Source organism: Elephantulus edwardii, unplaced genomic scaffold, assembly GCF_000299155.1.
Source record: "Elephantulus edwardii isolate Elephantulus edwardi_28Jun2011 unplaced genomic scaffold, EleEdw1.0 scaffold00111, whole genome shotgun sequence".
Taxonomy (NCBI): Eukaryota; Metazoa; Chordata; class Mammalia; order Macroscelidea; family Macroscelididae; genus Elephantulus; species Elephantulus edwardii.
In genome coordinates, this window is record NW_006399861.1 from 8,982,915 (window position 1) to 8,997,772 (window position 14,858).

General features: G+C 41.6%; 1 protein-coding gene across 3 annotated transcripts in view; it reads right to left on the bottom strand.

The window, feature by feature from the left end:
- Window positions 1-11,697, bottom strand: part of SNX14 (sorting nexin 14) — a 201,213-nt gene extending 189,516 nt beyond the window's left edge. The window contains exon 1 of one of the 3 annotated variants that reach the window (XM_006892135.1): window positions 11,552-11,691. In XM_006892135.1, coding sequence (XP_006892197.1) covers window positions 11,552-11,691 — 140 coding nt within the window. Of the gene's footprint in view, window positions 1-11,551 lie in introns of all 3 variants that reach the window. The other 2 variants (XM_006892134.1, XM_006892136.1) reach the window with 2 other exon arrangements.
- Between the last annotated feature and the right edge of the window lie 3,161 nt (window positions 11,698-14,858).

The window sequence follows — 14,858 nt, forward strand, 5'->3', positions numbered from 1 at the left end:
ATTAAATTTTATTAATTTTAATGAACATTTACAGAGATTTTGGATTTCCATTTATTCATTGTTGCACTTTTCTCCCTGCCTCCCTCCCCCCCAGTTTACTCCTCTCTGCAAAAAGCAAAAGAAATACTCCTTCATTGGTATAAAATCCACGCCCCCTCCCACCCCGCCCCCACCCTCGCCCCAAGTGCACTCCACTATGGAACCTTAATTCTGGACTCTCGTGATAACCATAATACCGTATCATATATCACGTTTAAACTATTCTCTCCCAGTTTACAATGTTTGTTACAATCTTACATCTTTTCCTCTCAGATAGCAGAGTTCAAACTGCTAGAGATGCCAGTCTTTTCCTTAACAGTAAAACACCCTATAGACCAGGCCACCAGCAAGAGTTTCTTACAGGTTGCTTCAAATCAGCCCCAAGCCTTGTTCTGAAAATGATATTCCATTTCTCCATAGTCTTTTTCTGCAGATGTAGAGTGTGAAGAAACAGAATATACACATTAACAGTTGCTGTTTATTTTAATCTTGTTCTATTAATTTAATAGGGAGCCAGGTGGTTAAGAAAACATGCTGCAATCCAGAAGGCACATGGCTCAAATCCATCATGGGAGAAAGATGAGAAAGCTCCTCCTGTGTGATTAAAGTGCCTTTAAATACTGATAATTTCAAATTCAATCTACAAGTGCAAGCAATAGGGTACTAACCAAACATATAAAAGGACGAACTATTAAAATGACTGTTACTGAAATATACACACTAACAGTTAAAGCCAAAAAAAAAAAATTCAGTATTTTTAACAAATTTTGCAATCTAAAGTTGACCAAGCATGCAATCAAGATGTGTTAATGGTAAGTGGTGGCTGAAATATAATAGCTAGAAACAATGAAGGAATGGTAGTTGGAAAGTACAGACCTGGTGACAGAAATACAAAAAAAATTAAGTGACTAAATTTTGTATGTTCAATGATTTGTTCATCACAAATATCTTTTCAAAAAACACAAACAGCAACCTTACACATGGAACTCAGCTGATGGACTGCATAAAAATCAAACTGACTACATCTGTGGAAGGAATCCTTAGAGAAGCTTAAGATCAGCAGTCAAAATCAGGCCAGGTGCTGACTGTTGTTGTTATGTGCTGTCAAGTGGACTACGACTTGTGGCAACCTTATGCACAATGGTCTACCTGAGCCACTCCACTATCTCTGACACACCTACCCTCATTTATCCCAGTTATTATTATCCCAGTTATTGTGTCAATCCATTTAACCTGGTGTTTTCCTCTCCTGCACTGTCCCTCGACTCTTCCAAACATCAATCATATCCTTCTCTAAAGACTGGTCCCACCTGGCTATACTGCCAAAGTATGTGAGACGAAGTCTCAAAATCCTTGCCTCCAAGAAGCAGCTTGGTTTCATTCTCTCCAGAACAGATCTGTTCGTTCTCTTGACAATTCATGGTATGTTCAACACTCTTCTCCAGCTCAAAGGCATCAAATCTTCTGTTTGTTTGTTGTTGTTATGTGCCGTCGAGTTGTTTCCGACTCATAGCAACCCTATACACAACAGCCCTAAACCCTGCTCTATCCCGCGCCAACCGCACCACCTCTGACACACCCATCCCGATTACCCCAGTCACCGAATCAATCCATCTCATAGAGGGTCTTCCCCTCCTGCGCTGTCCCTCCACCCTCCCAAGCATGATGTCCCTCTCCAAGGACCCGTCCCTCCTGGCAACATGTCCAAAGTATGTCAGACGAAGCCCCAGAATCCTTGCCTCCAAGGAGTAGCTTGGTTTAATCCTCTCCAAGATGAATCTGTTTGTTTTCCTGGCAGTCCATGGTACATTCAGTACCCTTCTCCAGCACCACAGCTCAAAAGCATCCACTCTCCTTCTGTCCTCCCTGGTTATTGTCCAGCTCTCTGATGCTTATCAAGTGACTGCAAAAACCATGGCTTAGCACCTGACTTTGGCTGATCATCGATTACTCATATGCAAGTCCAAACTGAGGCTGAAGAAAAGGAAAACAAATCTACAAGAACCAAATTGTAGCTTTAAGTCTATCTCACCTGAATTAAGAAGTCATCTTAAGAATAGGTTTGAGGCACTGACCACCAATAATCAAAAGCCAGAGGAACTGTGGGAAGACCTCAAGATTATCATTCATAAAGACAGCAAAATATTATTACAAAGAAAAAAAAACCTAACACACCAGAATGAGTATCAGAAGAGACTGAAAATCACACCACAGTGTCAGGAAGCCAAAAAAAATGAGATGCTGAAGTAAAAGAACTGAAGATTTCAAAGGACAGCTCAAGAAGACAAAGTATTATAACAAAATGTGCAGAGAGCTGGAGTCAGAGAACAAAGAGGAAAGAACTTGTTCAGCATTTCTCAAGCTGAAGACCTAAAAAACAAATTCAAGCCTCAAGCTGCAATACTGGCAGATGTCATGGCAAAACCTTGAATGATCCAAATCCATTAAAAGAAAAGGGGGGGGGATATCTCACCCCAGAACAATAGCAAAATTCAACAGAGTAGTAAACAACAAATGCTGACAAGGTTGAGGAAAGACTGGAACCTTTATTAACTGTTGGTGAGAGTGTAAAATGGTGCAACCATGATGAAAGGTGGTCCGACGTTTTCTCAAAAAGTTAGAAATACCATTTGACCCAGCAATTCCACTACTGGGAATATACCCTAAAGAAACCAGAACTACCATCCAAACAGATTTATTCACACTCAAGTTTATTACTGCATTATTTACAATAGTAAAAAGATAGAAGCAACCCAAGTGCCCAACAACAAATAGATAGAAAAAACTATAGTCCTTCATACAACGGAATATTATGCAATACTGAACACTACACAACATGGTTGAGCCTGGAAGACATTATGTTGAGTAAAATATCTCAGCCACAAAAGGACAAATACTGGATAACTCCACAGTGATAAAGCAGGGCTGATATGAGGGGTTGGGAGAACAGGAAGAGAGTCAAAGATAATGAACACTGCATTGGAACAAATGAAGGAAAGAAGTGTTTAAAAGGACTACATGATTAGGCATTTTATTTATGATAACAGTTCAGAATAAGAGATACATTGTGAAGAAGACTAAGGGAACAGGAGAAGAGGGAAGAGGAGGAAATTGTGCAATAATGAATATTTGAAAATAAAGTGAAGGAGCTTTGGTGGCCTAGTAGCAAGAAGCTGCACTACATTCCCAGAGGTACGTGGTTCGAATTCATCAGATGCTCTGAAAGAGAAGGAGGGGCAATATCCTTCTGTACCAGTCAGATCCAATTTGAGGGTAAGCACACAAAAAAACAATAAAATAACATTAAAAGAAAAAAAAAAGACTTATGAAAAAGTGAGGTGGAAGGAGGGAGTAAGGAAAATTTGCAACAATGAATGAAAATCCAACTTTTCTATAAACTTTCATTAAAATCACAATTAAAATATAAAAATTTTATTTAAAAAAAGAAGATATAGGAAATACACAGAGTCACTGTCTACCACAAAGAATTGGCCAATATTTCAGGAAGCAAACAAATTGCATTGGGAAAGTATGCTGTCAGGGGCCTCCCCAGAGTGCTGAGGAGCAATGATGTCTGTCTAGAGACTAAGATGTGCCTGACCCAGGCCATGGTCTTTGAAATTACTTGCTGTGCATCAGAGAGCTGGTCAATGACTAAGGGCAACATATAAAGGATCAATACGTTTGAGTTGTGATGCAGGAGAAGAGTCTTGAATATATCATGGACCACAAGGAGATAAGTCTTATCTTAGAGAGGGTGAAACCAAGGTTTTTCTTGGAAGCAAAGATTTTGAAGCTCCATCTCACATATTCTGAGCACATGACCAGGAGACACCAGTCCTTAGAGAAGAGCATCATGCTTGGAAGGGTGGAGCAACAGTTCAGAAGAGGAAGACTCCAGAGGAGATGGACTGCCAGGCTTCAGCACTGTTGTACACAGTGTTGCTATGGGTCGCAGGAGACTTGATGGCACATAACAACAACCATGAGATCAAGAGCCAATGGCAACAAAGGAAGAAGGTGAAGTTGCACTGAAAATATTGGCAAAAAATTAGGCACCATGAATTAATGGGAAATTAACTGACATTTTTCAAATAACAGATGCAGCCCTGGACCTGCTCACCAATCTGTGCCAGGAAATATGGAAGATAGGTGCCTGGCTGACAGACTGGAACAGATCCATATTTGTTTCCATTCCCAAGAAAGGTAATCCAACAGAATGTAGAAATTAGTATGTAATATCATTAATACCACATCCAAGCAAAATATTGTTGAAGATCATCTAAAAATGGCTAGAACAGTACAATAACAGAGAGCTGCCAGAAATTTAGACTGGGCTTAGAAGCAGCTGTGGCACCAGGGATGTCACTGCTGATTTCAGGTGGATATTGACTGAAAGCATAGTATATCAGAAGAATATTAATTATGCTTTATTTACAATGCAAAGGCATCTAACTGTGTGGATCACAACAAATTATGGCTAATCTTGAGAAGATTGGGAATCCCAAACACTTTATTGTGCTTATGTTAAATCTATACCTATGTCAAAAGGCTACTGTGTCAAAGAGCCAAAAGACCACCACATGGTTTAAACTAAGGAAAGGTGTACATCAGAGCTGTATCCTTTCTCTGTATCTATTCAATCTGTGTGTTGAGCTAAACATTCAACAACGTGGACTTTATGAAGAAAAATATGGCATCAAAATTGGAAAAACACTCATCAACAACCTGTAACATGCAAAGTAAGGAAGACTTGAAGCACTTGCTGTGGAAGATTTTTTTAAAAAAAGCAGCATCTCAATGTCTAGAAAACTAAAATTCTCTCACCACTGGATGGATAGGCAACATAATGAGAGATGGAGAAAAGACTGAAATTAATGACTTAGTAAAGAGAGTCATATTTGTTCCCATTCCAAGAAAAAATGACCCAACAGAGTGTGGAGATTATCAAGCAATATCATTACTATCATATGCAAGAAAGATTCTGATGAAAATTAATCCAAAAACAACTGACACAGTACATCAACAGAGAACTGCCAGATGTGCAGGCAGGGTTTAGAAGATCCTGTGGCACTAGGGACATTACAATCAATGTTAGATGGATCTTGGCTGAAAGTACAGAATACAAGACGAATGTCTATCTGTGTTTCACTGATGATGCAAAGGCACTGATTGTGTGGATCACCATAAACTGTGGCTAACTCTGAGAAGAATGAGAATCCCAGAATACTTGATTGTGCTTATGCAAAACCTATGCTTGGACCAGGAGGCAGTCGTCAGAACAGAGCACGCAAGCACTGCATGGTTCAAAATGAGGAAAGGTGTATGCCAGGGATGTGTCCTATTTCCATACCTTTCAATCTATATGCAGAACAGATCATATGGGAGGCTGAGCTCTAAGGGGAAGAATGTGGCATCAGGACTGGAGAAAGAATCATCAACAACCTGTGTTATGCAAATGAAACAATCCTGCTTGCTGAAACTGAGGAGGACCAGAAACGCTTGCTGCAGAAGGTCAAGGACTGCACCCTTTAATATGGATTGAAGCTCAACATCAAGAAAACAAAGATTCTCACCACTGGGACGATTGGCAGCATCATGATAGATGGTAAAGAGATTAAGAATGTTAATAGCTTCAGTTTGCTTGGCTCCACAATCACCATTCTTGGTACCAGCAACCAAGAAATCAGAAGACGAACTGCACTGGGCAAGTCTGCTGTCAGGTATCTCTCCAGAGTATAGAAGAGGAGCAATATCAGTCTGGAGACTAAGATGCACCTGATCCAGGCAATGGTCTTCGCAATTACTTGCTATGCATCAGAAAATGGGCAATGACTAGGAATGACAGAAGGAGAGTTGATGCCTTTGAGTTGTAGTGCTGGATACCATCGATTGCTAGGAGAACAAACAGGTTCGTCCTGTTGAGGGTGAAACCAGGCTGCTCCTTGGAGTCAAGGATTCTGAAGCTCCATCTGACATACTTTGGGCATCATGCAAGAAGGGACCAGTCCTTGGAGAGGGATATTATGCTTGGGAGAATGGATGGACAGCACAGGAGGGGAAGACCCTCAATGAGATGGATTAATTCAATGATTGGAGTAATGGGGGTACGTATGTCAGAGATAATAAGGTTGGCTCAGGATTGTGCAGGGTTCAGAGTTGTTGTACATGAGTCGCAGGCAACTTGACGGCATGTAACAACAATAGCCTTCCCTCTGGCCTCAGACCAGTTGAAAGGGTCTGACTCGCAGGGTCTACCTTGAGTTTCAGTCAAAATGTGGATTGCCAAGGCAAGAAGGTGATCAAACTGAGTGCAGGGACAGGCATAGTGGGGATACTGGCTACACTGCAGGGAGGCAATGTTACCATCACTAACCTGCCTCTGGGCCTAGAACAGATCTAAGGCAATGTCAAGGTCAACGTGCCAGCTGCAGGCCAGGTCCATCCAGATCTGTGCCTTGTCCAGGATTAGCCAGCATGTCTTTTCTAAAGACTATGACTTGGTGCTGGGGGCCGATATTGTGTACCTGGAACTCAATTTCCCCTTGCTGCTGGGAATACTTCAATGAAAACTGTGCAGGTCCCATCTATGAGAGAAGAGCATGGGACAGAGAGCTACTTCCAGCAACTCCTTCCTCCACATTTCCAACTGAAGCTGACCCAGTATGATGAGGATGAAGATAACAATGTCAGTATTAACAGAGCTAACATGTACCTGATGTTCTTACTGCTCTTCTGAGCAGCTTGTGCTAATGAAGGGGTTGCAATATCAACAAAGCCATAAATTCAGGAACAGAAAAGATGGGGGGGAGGGAACTTCAATACAAAAAACCACAAACACCAAAAAAAAGCATCATTCCTAAGGCAGACATTTTTTACTAGTTAAATTACTGTTTGGTTTTAGAAACATCCACACGATGGAATACTACACAGCACTGAAAAATAATGAACCAGTCAAATATTACCCAGCATGGGGAAGGAAGCCTTGAGGACATTATGCTAAGTCAAATATTTTGGTCACAAAAGGACAAATACTGTTAAAAATAGGACAGACATAGGGAGTAAAGAGGAAATGGGAAAAGACTGGCTAGATAATGAACACTGCATTAGAATAGAAGAGGGAAAGAACAATCTGAAAGCAATATATGATTACATGTTATGAGAACAATCTGGAACAAGGGGTGGATTGTGGTGTGGAGTGGAGGGAGGGAAGAAAATGCACAACAGTGAATTTAAAAGATAATAACAGTACAAAGAAAAGATTATTTCATAAAAGTTTCCCAGATGCAAAAAAAAAAAAAATAGCATTATAAAGACTGTGCCATGCAAGCCACATAGTAAAAAAAAAAATTATAAATTTAAAGGTAATTAAAAGTTGCCACTCTTGCGCTTTATGGCATTGGTCTTCAGTCTAGCCCTGAAAATGGGAACCTGGGTGTTTGGGAACATCTTGCCTCAGTCAGGATTCTCCCATGAGCTTGATTTCACTCTAAATAGTTGGACAAAACTCTGCTGTCCCAAAGACAAAGAGTAAATCTGTTCAGCTCTAGGTTTCTCTGCATACCACACAGTGGGGCCTGGCTTAAGACCCTCAGATGGAGAACATCTCACTCCCACCAGCAGGCATCAGAGAAAGATATCCCAAGTTTAACTGGCCAGACACTCTTCTCTAGGAAAGACCGGTGGATGTAAACCACAGGGCTGGTTGGTACACAGTCATTTACTTTGTAAGCAGAAGTAGAATGTCTGATGTACAGCAGAACTTTGTACAGAATAAATGAAAGCTTTGAGAAGAAAAAATAATAATTAAAGTATGCTATTGATTTTAGGTGTCATTAAGTCAACTAAACTTATTAGCAACCCTACAAGCAGACTGGAACTTTTCCCTACACTACACCATACTCACAATCTTTGCCATTAAGTGAGGCTTTAAAAACACCCTTCCACAGCATCTTAGTTTACTTAGTTTTGCCTGTGTATGCATATATATGTATGGGATTATAAAAATTACTCTTAATAACCATTAAAATACAATGATAAAGAAAAAAATATTGTTCATAACAAAAATAAAAACACCATATCTGGGGGAAAAAAAGGAAAAAACCCTTCATATATGGAAACTTATTTGGATTACAGAAGTATTCACATGGAACACTATAAAATGCATTCCTACAGTTCCTAACCCAAAATTTTATGATTCAGAACTTTTAAGATTTTCAAATAGCTACACAGCATCTATTTCATGTGTTACTTAATACCCCCAATGAGGTCTGAGGCAGTACTCAATAATCAAATATTTCTGCACCAAAAAAGTGTGAACAATTAGAAACAAATGGGTGAGAAAGAAACAGTATAAATAGTACCATGTCTATCCCAGCCAACTCTGCCATCATATGGAACTTGGTCAAAAGAAGGAAAAAGTAACTCTTGTAAGCTCTGACTTCAGAATTAACATATTATGTGTCACAGAAGTATACTTAGAATGAACAGCAATAACACTACTGCAAAAGGTGGGATCTACAGTTTTAAATGCATTGATCCTTTCATTTCCAACAGAGTGATTTTGCCCAAGGAATGTTCATCATAAAATAAAGGAAACCATTTTAACACATTCAGGGAAATCTGAAAAGTGGAAGAGAAGCTATTGATGTTAAATAATTTTAGCTCTTTCAAATTAATCAAAAGTATTATATCTATTTTTTTAAAAAGAACTATCTTTTGAAGAGATACACTAAAATATTTATACTATTAAATACGTCATATGGGACATATTTCAAAGTAATAAGGGAGGAGAAGAAATCTGACCTTGACTTATTAATTTTTGAAGTTGTATGAAAAATATACAGGTTTCATTACACTAAGCTATTTTTATTTTGCACTTTTGAAATTTTCCAAAACAAAGGTTTTTAAATGAAAACAAAGTTTGAAGTTTTCCATAACAAGGTTTTTTAAATGAAAAAGACTTAACATCTGAATAAAGAAGAGATTCATGGGGAGTTCTTGGTGGCCTAGCAGCAAGAAGCTGTGCTGTAATCCTGAATCTACCAGCTGCTCAGCAGGAGGAAGGATGAATAATTTCCTCCTGTGCAATGAACTGCCTCTGAAAACCTGCCAGAGGGTTAGCTATGGGCCAGTTCCAATTTTACAGTACACAATAACAACAATAATGTATGTTCATAGGGATCTCTGGTGGTCTAAAGGTAAAGAGTTGCACTGCCAACACAAAAGTTGGCAGTTCCAATACACCAGCTACTCTGAAGGAGAAAGATGGGCCATGTGAAAATTTTCAGCCTCTGAAAATCCACTGAAGGGCCAGCTCTGGGTCAATTCTGACTCAACACAGTTTATATTTACACTATACACTATAGAACTGTTTTTCCAAAGGCTTTTTCTTGGGGGGTGGGGGGTGGGGGGGAATGGTTATTCTTTTATTTAAGACATGTCTATAATTTTCAAATCACTTTTGCTAATTGTAATAGTAACAAATAACAAATACAAACAAAAAAAAAAAGTCAAAATAATCTCACTCAAAAACTCCAAGCATTGAAAAAAATCCCTTCATTTCTGCATGATATGAATAAAGAACTACGACTAGATTACATGTAACTTTGCATCTTATGACTTCCAAATATCATAGAACACAACAAAAAGATTTAGTTCAACCTGCTCCTGCACAGTTGTCCTAACCTAGACACTTAAACTGACTCAAGAATATAGGTAAGAATCCCTGGAAATAATAATCATACAGTTTACATTTCTTTCATGCTAAAACCAGGCAGTCTAGTTTGGAATACCTTGCACATGACAGAAAGAAAAGAATAACTCAATAATTTGTTTCCACTCTCATCTTCCATCTATAATCAAACATTTTGGCACCACAAAGTACATTTCCTAGCTAAACATCAATCACAACTTACACTTAATATTAAACCCAACAAGAAGAAAGTAATGAAAAATCCTTCTTCAAAACAGTCACATGAGTCTCTTTCCAGCCAGTGCAGTGCGGCAGGCATCTCCCGGGACAATCGGCACAAGCACAGTAGACCCGGGGAAGAGAAAGCCATACATAGAAGCGGAGGAGTTGGGCTGTCAACACTGAAACTCCCCCCGTCCCCCACCACAGTACACACTCGGAGAGAGGCAACAAGGAAATCCGTGCCCTAAGACTCCATAGGGAACTTCCGCGGCTACTCGCAAAATGAGAATTACTGATGTTGTCTACAATGCCTCCAATAACCAGCTGGTGCAAACCAAGACCCTAGTTAAGAACTACCTGGTGCTCGCTGACAGCCAGTGGTACAGTCCCACTGTGCATGACCCAAGAAGGTCACCAAGCTGATTCCTGAGGGGGGGGGATTTTAAACAAAAAGGGATCAAAGAAAATGCAGAAAAAACACGATGTAAGGAAAAAGAGTGCAAAAACTTTCCATTTTCTAAAGGAGCAGTTCCCGCAAGGCCAGCTTCTTGAATGCATTACTTCCAGGCCCGGCCAGTGTGGCCTTGTTGCAGGCTGTGTGCTACAGAGCAAGAAGCTGGGCTTCTGTCAGTGGAAAAAGAAGGAAAAGGCAAACCCCTCCCTCCCATTTTAGCATATGGATCAAAGGTGTTTATTCTATTTCTCTTATTTAAAAAAAAAAATTTACATGAAATATCCTACAACAAAAGCCAAGTTACCAAACCCCTTCTACTTGCATCCTCTTCCTATACTTGAGTTTGGCTCAAAATAACGAGTAAGAATAATGCCACATTCAAGGAGGGAGGGGGTAGATGTACACATGTTGCTGACGGCTCAGACTTCTTCCTAATGAAAGCAAAATCGGAAAAGAAAAATATTAGAGAAAAATGATCTACCATCGCTTCAAAGTTAAAGTAAAAAAGGGGGGGTGAGATGAGGACAAGAAATCTTCAAGCTTGTTTAGGAGAAAAGCCCTCGACTCTGACCATAAACTGGATTAACTTTTTGTGTTCTCCCAACTTTCCTGAAAATGGTTTTCTGTGTCATTGGTCATTTAGCAGTATTCTAGAGTTGGCGCGACAGAACTATTTTGTTAACCAAAATCTGTGCAGGGAAGGTGGATTCTAAGATGCATATGTGGGCGAGTAAGTCCGCGGTGGAACCAGGGCCTTCTTCAGTCCAGAGCCGCAGCCGCAACTGGACCTTGAGCCCTCCAATGAGCTGATAATACAGTCCATACGTAAGATCTCAAATTACGACAGACATGCAGATGTCAATCTTAGGGGGCGAGAGGGGACTAGAGATGTAAAACTCGACCTTAGGAAATAAGCAGAAAGGAAAGCGCGGGGTACTTAATAAGGTGAGCACAGGGAACGCGGGCACTTCCGGGCCCGGAGCTCCAGCCCGTTCCCAAAAGGTCGCTCTCCAGCGCTGCCCGCGTCAGCGGCCTCGCAACCGCCTCCCGCCCCGCAGCCCCGCAAGCAAAACTAGGGCCTGGCGTCTGCCACTCTGGAGAGAGGCCGCCGGCCTCCGCATAGCTTCTGGGCCCCACATTACCTGTTGAGAAGCAGGGACGCGGCGCTGAGGAAGAGCAGCAGGAAGCAGAACAACGGGTACTGGCGGCAGATCTCGCGTCCTACGTCGAGGCGCAGCCGCTGCTTCAGTTTCTCGCCCATCGACCGCACCCAGGGTACCATCTCCTTCCACGAGGTTGTGCCAGCGCTATAGGTAGAGGCCGAGGTTGGAGAGACCCTCACCGATCTTCTGTCTGCACCCCCCGCCCACTCGGCGGCAGACACTCAAGAGGCGCCAACTGGCCAGGGGGGTGCCGGCTACCGTCGCGTAAGGCCCGGCCCCGCCCCTCCTAGCTGCGCGTGCGCGGACACCACATCCCGCCCTTCAAGGGACCGCCTAGAGACTGTCCCTGAGGTCATCGGCGCGCGCGATGCCCTCCCACTTAAGAGACTCGTACGCCTTTATTGGAGATATTAGGGCAAATGACCCTCCTTTACTGAAAAAGACGACGCTCCAGCACCCGACCACGCCTTCATAACGAAACCACCAAGGCTAAGTCCAGGAAAAACTACAGCCTTCTGCAGCCGTTCAAGCCTTGGTGGCGCGTGGCCAGCTGGGGACTGTAATGTGCACTGCCACTGGTATAGGACGCTGGGCTCGACCGAGCCCTTCCTCTTCCACCCCCAAGCCTGCTCACCTCAGTCTCACCGTGCAAAAGGCGACAGGTCTGAGCTGTTGGAAAGTTAGGGACGCATTCAAAGGAAAGATTCTTCAGCGTCCTTTTTGAACGTGGTGGTGACAGAACTGCTTGCCCTGGAACAAGGAAGAGTCTAACCAACGTTTGCACGCTCCAAGGAGAGTAGAGTTCAGGTCACTATGGCCAGCAAGCCAAACCAAATGCCAAGTGTTTGTACAAAACAGACCAGAATAGGGGGTGACCCTCCTGTGCCACTCTTAGGAAAGGGTCCTTTCCCTTTACTCATTCATCAGTTATCCAATTTCCGTGTCCTTTCTTACTGAGCGATCCAGGAAGACGTTATCCTAGTAACCAATTATTAAAAGCGGCGCACAAAATACATTTACTTACTTTCACCTTACCATCTCACTTTTTTTTTTTTTTTTTAATTTCTTGGCACCAGCAGTCAGGAAATCAAAAAGCGTATCGCGATGGGAAAGTCTGCCGTTAGGGACCTCTCTGAAGTACTCAGGAGCAACGGTGTCTCTGGAGACTAAGGTGCGCCTGATACAGGCCATGGTCTTTGCAATCGCATCAGAGAGTTGGACAATGACTAGGGAGGACAGAAGGAGAGTGGATGCTTTTGAGCTGTGGTGCTGGAGAAGGGTACTGAATGTACCATGGACTGCCAGGAAAACAAACAGATTCATCTTGGAGAGGATTAAACCAAGCTACTCCTTGGAGGCAAGGATTCTGGGGCTTCGTCTGACATACTTTGGACATGTTGCCAGGAGGGACGGGTCCTTGGAGAGGGACATCATGCTTGGGAGGGTGGAGGGACAGCGCAGGAGGGGAAGACCCTCTATGAGATGGATTGATTCGGTGACTGGGGTAATCGGGATGGGTGTATCAGAGGCAGTGAGGTTGGCACAGGATAGAGCAGGGTTTAGGGCTGTTGTGCATAGGGTCGCTATGAGTCGTAAACGACTAGATGACACATAACAACAACATTTTTGTGTGAGTGTACCGTCAAATCAGATCTGACTGGTACAGGAGGAGATTGTCCCTCCTTCCCCGGCAGAGCATCTGGTACATTCGAACCATGCGCCTCTGGGATTGTAGTTGCAGCTCCTTACCACTAGGCCACCAGAGCTCCCCTACCATCTCACTTTTAAGTATGATTCTTGCTAAAGCAAAATCAAACTCCCTTAGGATCACAGAACTATAGACGACATACAAATCCAGTGTTAACACCAAAACAAGCGCATTCAAGCTACCTTTTCTCTAAAATTAATAATCCAAAGAAGGGAGGCCGACACACACACACACACAAAACACCTTTACAGGAAAAACGTGCTTTATGTTATTTCATAATTTTCTCATGTCACTGTTCCGAAAATGTAACACTATTAATGGTATTTTCGATCTTTAGAATATATCTTCGATTAGCTGTTGCATTTACTATTGGCCTATTTAATTGCTTTAAGATAAACATCAAATTCATCACCATGAAGTCAGAACTCCTAGCTGACACCCCTTTAGGTTCCCTATGCTGTAAATTACCCAGGGTGTGACTGCCCATATCTCCCCCTTAAAAATGAGATGGTAAGGTGAAAATTAAATCAATGTACTTTGTGCACCGCTTTTAATAATTGGACAGCACTTGATCATAAATCTACTCATTTCTAATTATTCAGGATCAGTTTCATCTCAACTTTTGTTGCACAAAAGGTTAGAAACATGGTGTCAGACTTCTTCCTAAAATGATTGTACCAGCCTTTTCTTTTTATACCAGCCTTTTTTAAAGTAACTTCACAAATAAATGTACCATTTGCTCGACTGAAATAGTTTCAAAGACTATAATGTATAATCAACAAAAGCTTAGATGGCTCTGGATTAGCAATCACACCTAGTGTCAACTTTTCTGGAAAGTTAACTTGCTAGTCTTTTCTTTAAATATTTATTCTTAAATTAATGGATAAGTTTGACAGTAGACTTTAAAAACAATTTTTTTCAGTTCAATATAGACATATTTACATCCAACTAAAGACTTATTTCCCCTACATTATTTTCTTAGCCAAGGGTATGAGCATAAAATAGTCAGTAAATGAAAATGCCAAATCCACTCTTCATCTTGATTCTAATTCATATCGGCCCTACAGGGAAGTTTTACAAAGCTATAAATCTTTATAGAAAGAAGTCAGTCACCATTAATTTTACCTGACAGAGTTTAACCAACAACCAGCTGGCTCTCAGTCAATCCTTAAATCTCCCTGCTAGCAGTGACCACGAGACAATGGGGGAGGGGAGGAACCCTACTGCCTGCTACAGGCAATACTACATAAGGTTTCTAATTAAGAGTAAGGGACTGCCTAATCCTTCCCCTGCCAAGCCTTTACCTTAACTTTTGATTAGTAGTCCAACACATATTGCATTAAGCAGAAAACAGATTGCATTTCCATACTCCTCTTAGGATAAAATCAAAGAAGGTAAGCAGGGCAAGGGAGATTAAATTTAGGCCATAAGGAAACCATTTGTATATTACAAGAAGCTGCACTGAAATCCCAAAGGTGCAAGGTTCAAATCCACCAGCTGCTCCGCGGGAGGATGGGCAATGTCCTCCCGTGCGATTAGCTGCCTCTGAAAACCTGCTGGAGGATCAGTTATGGGTTG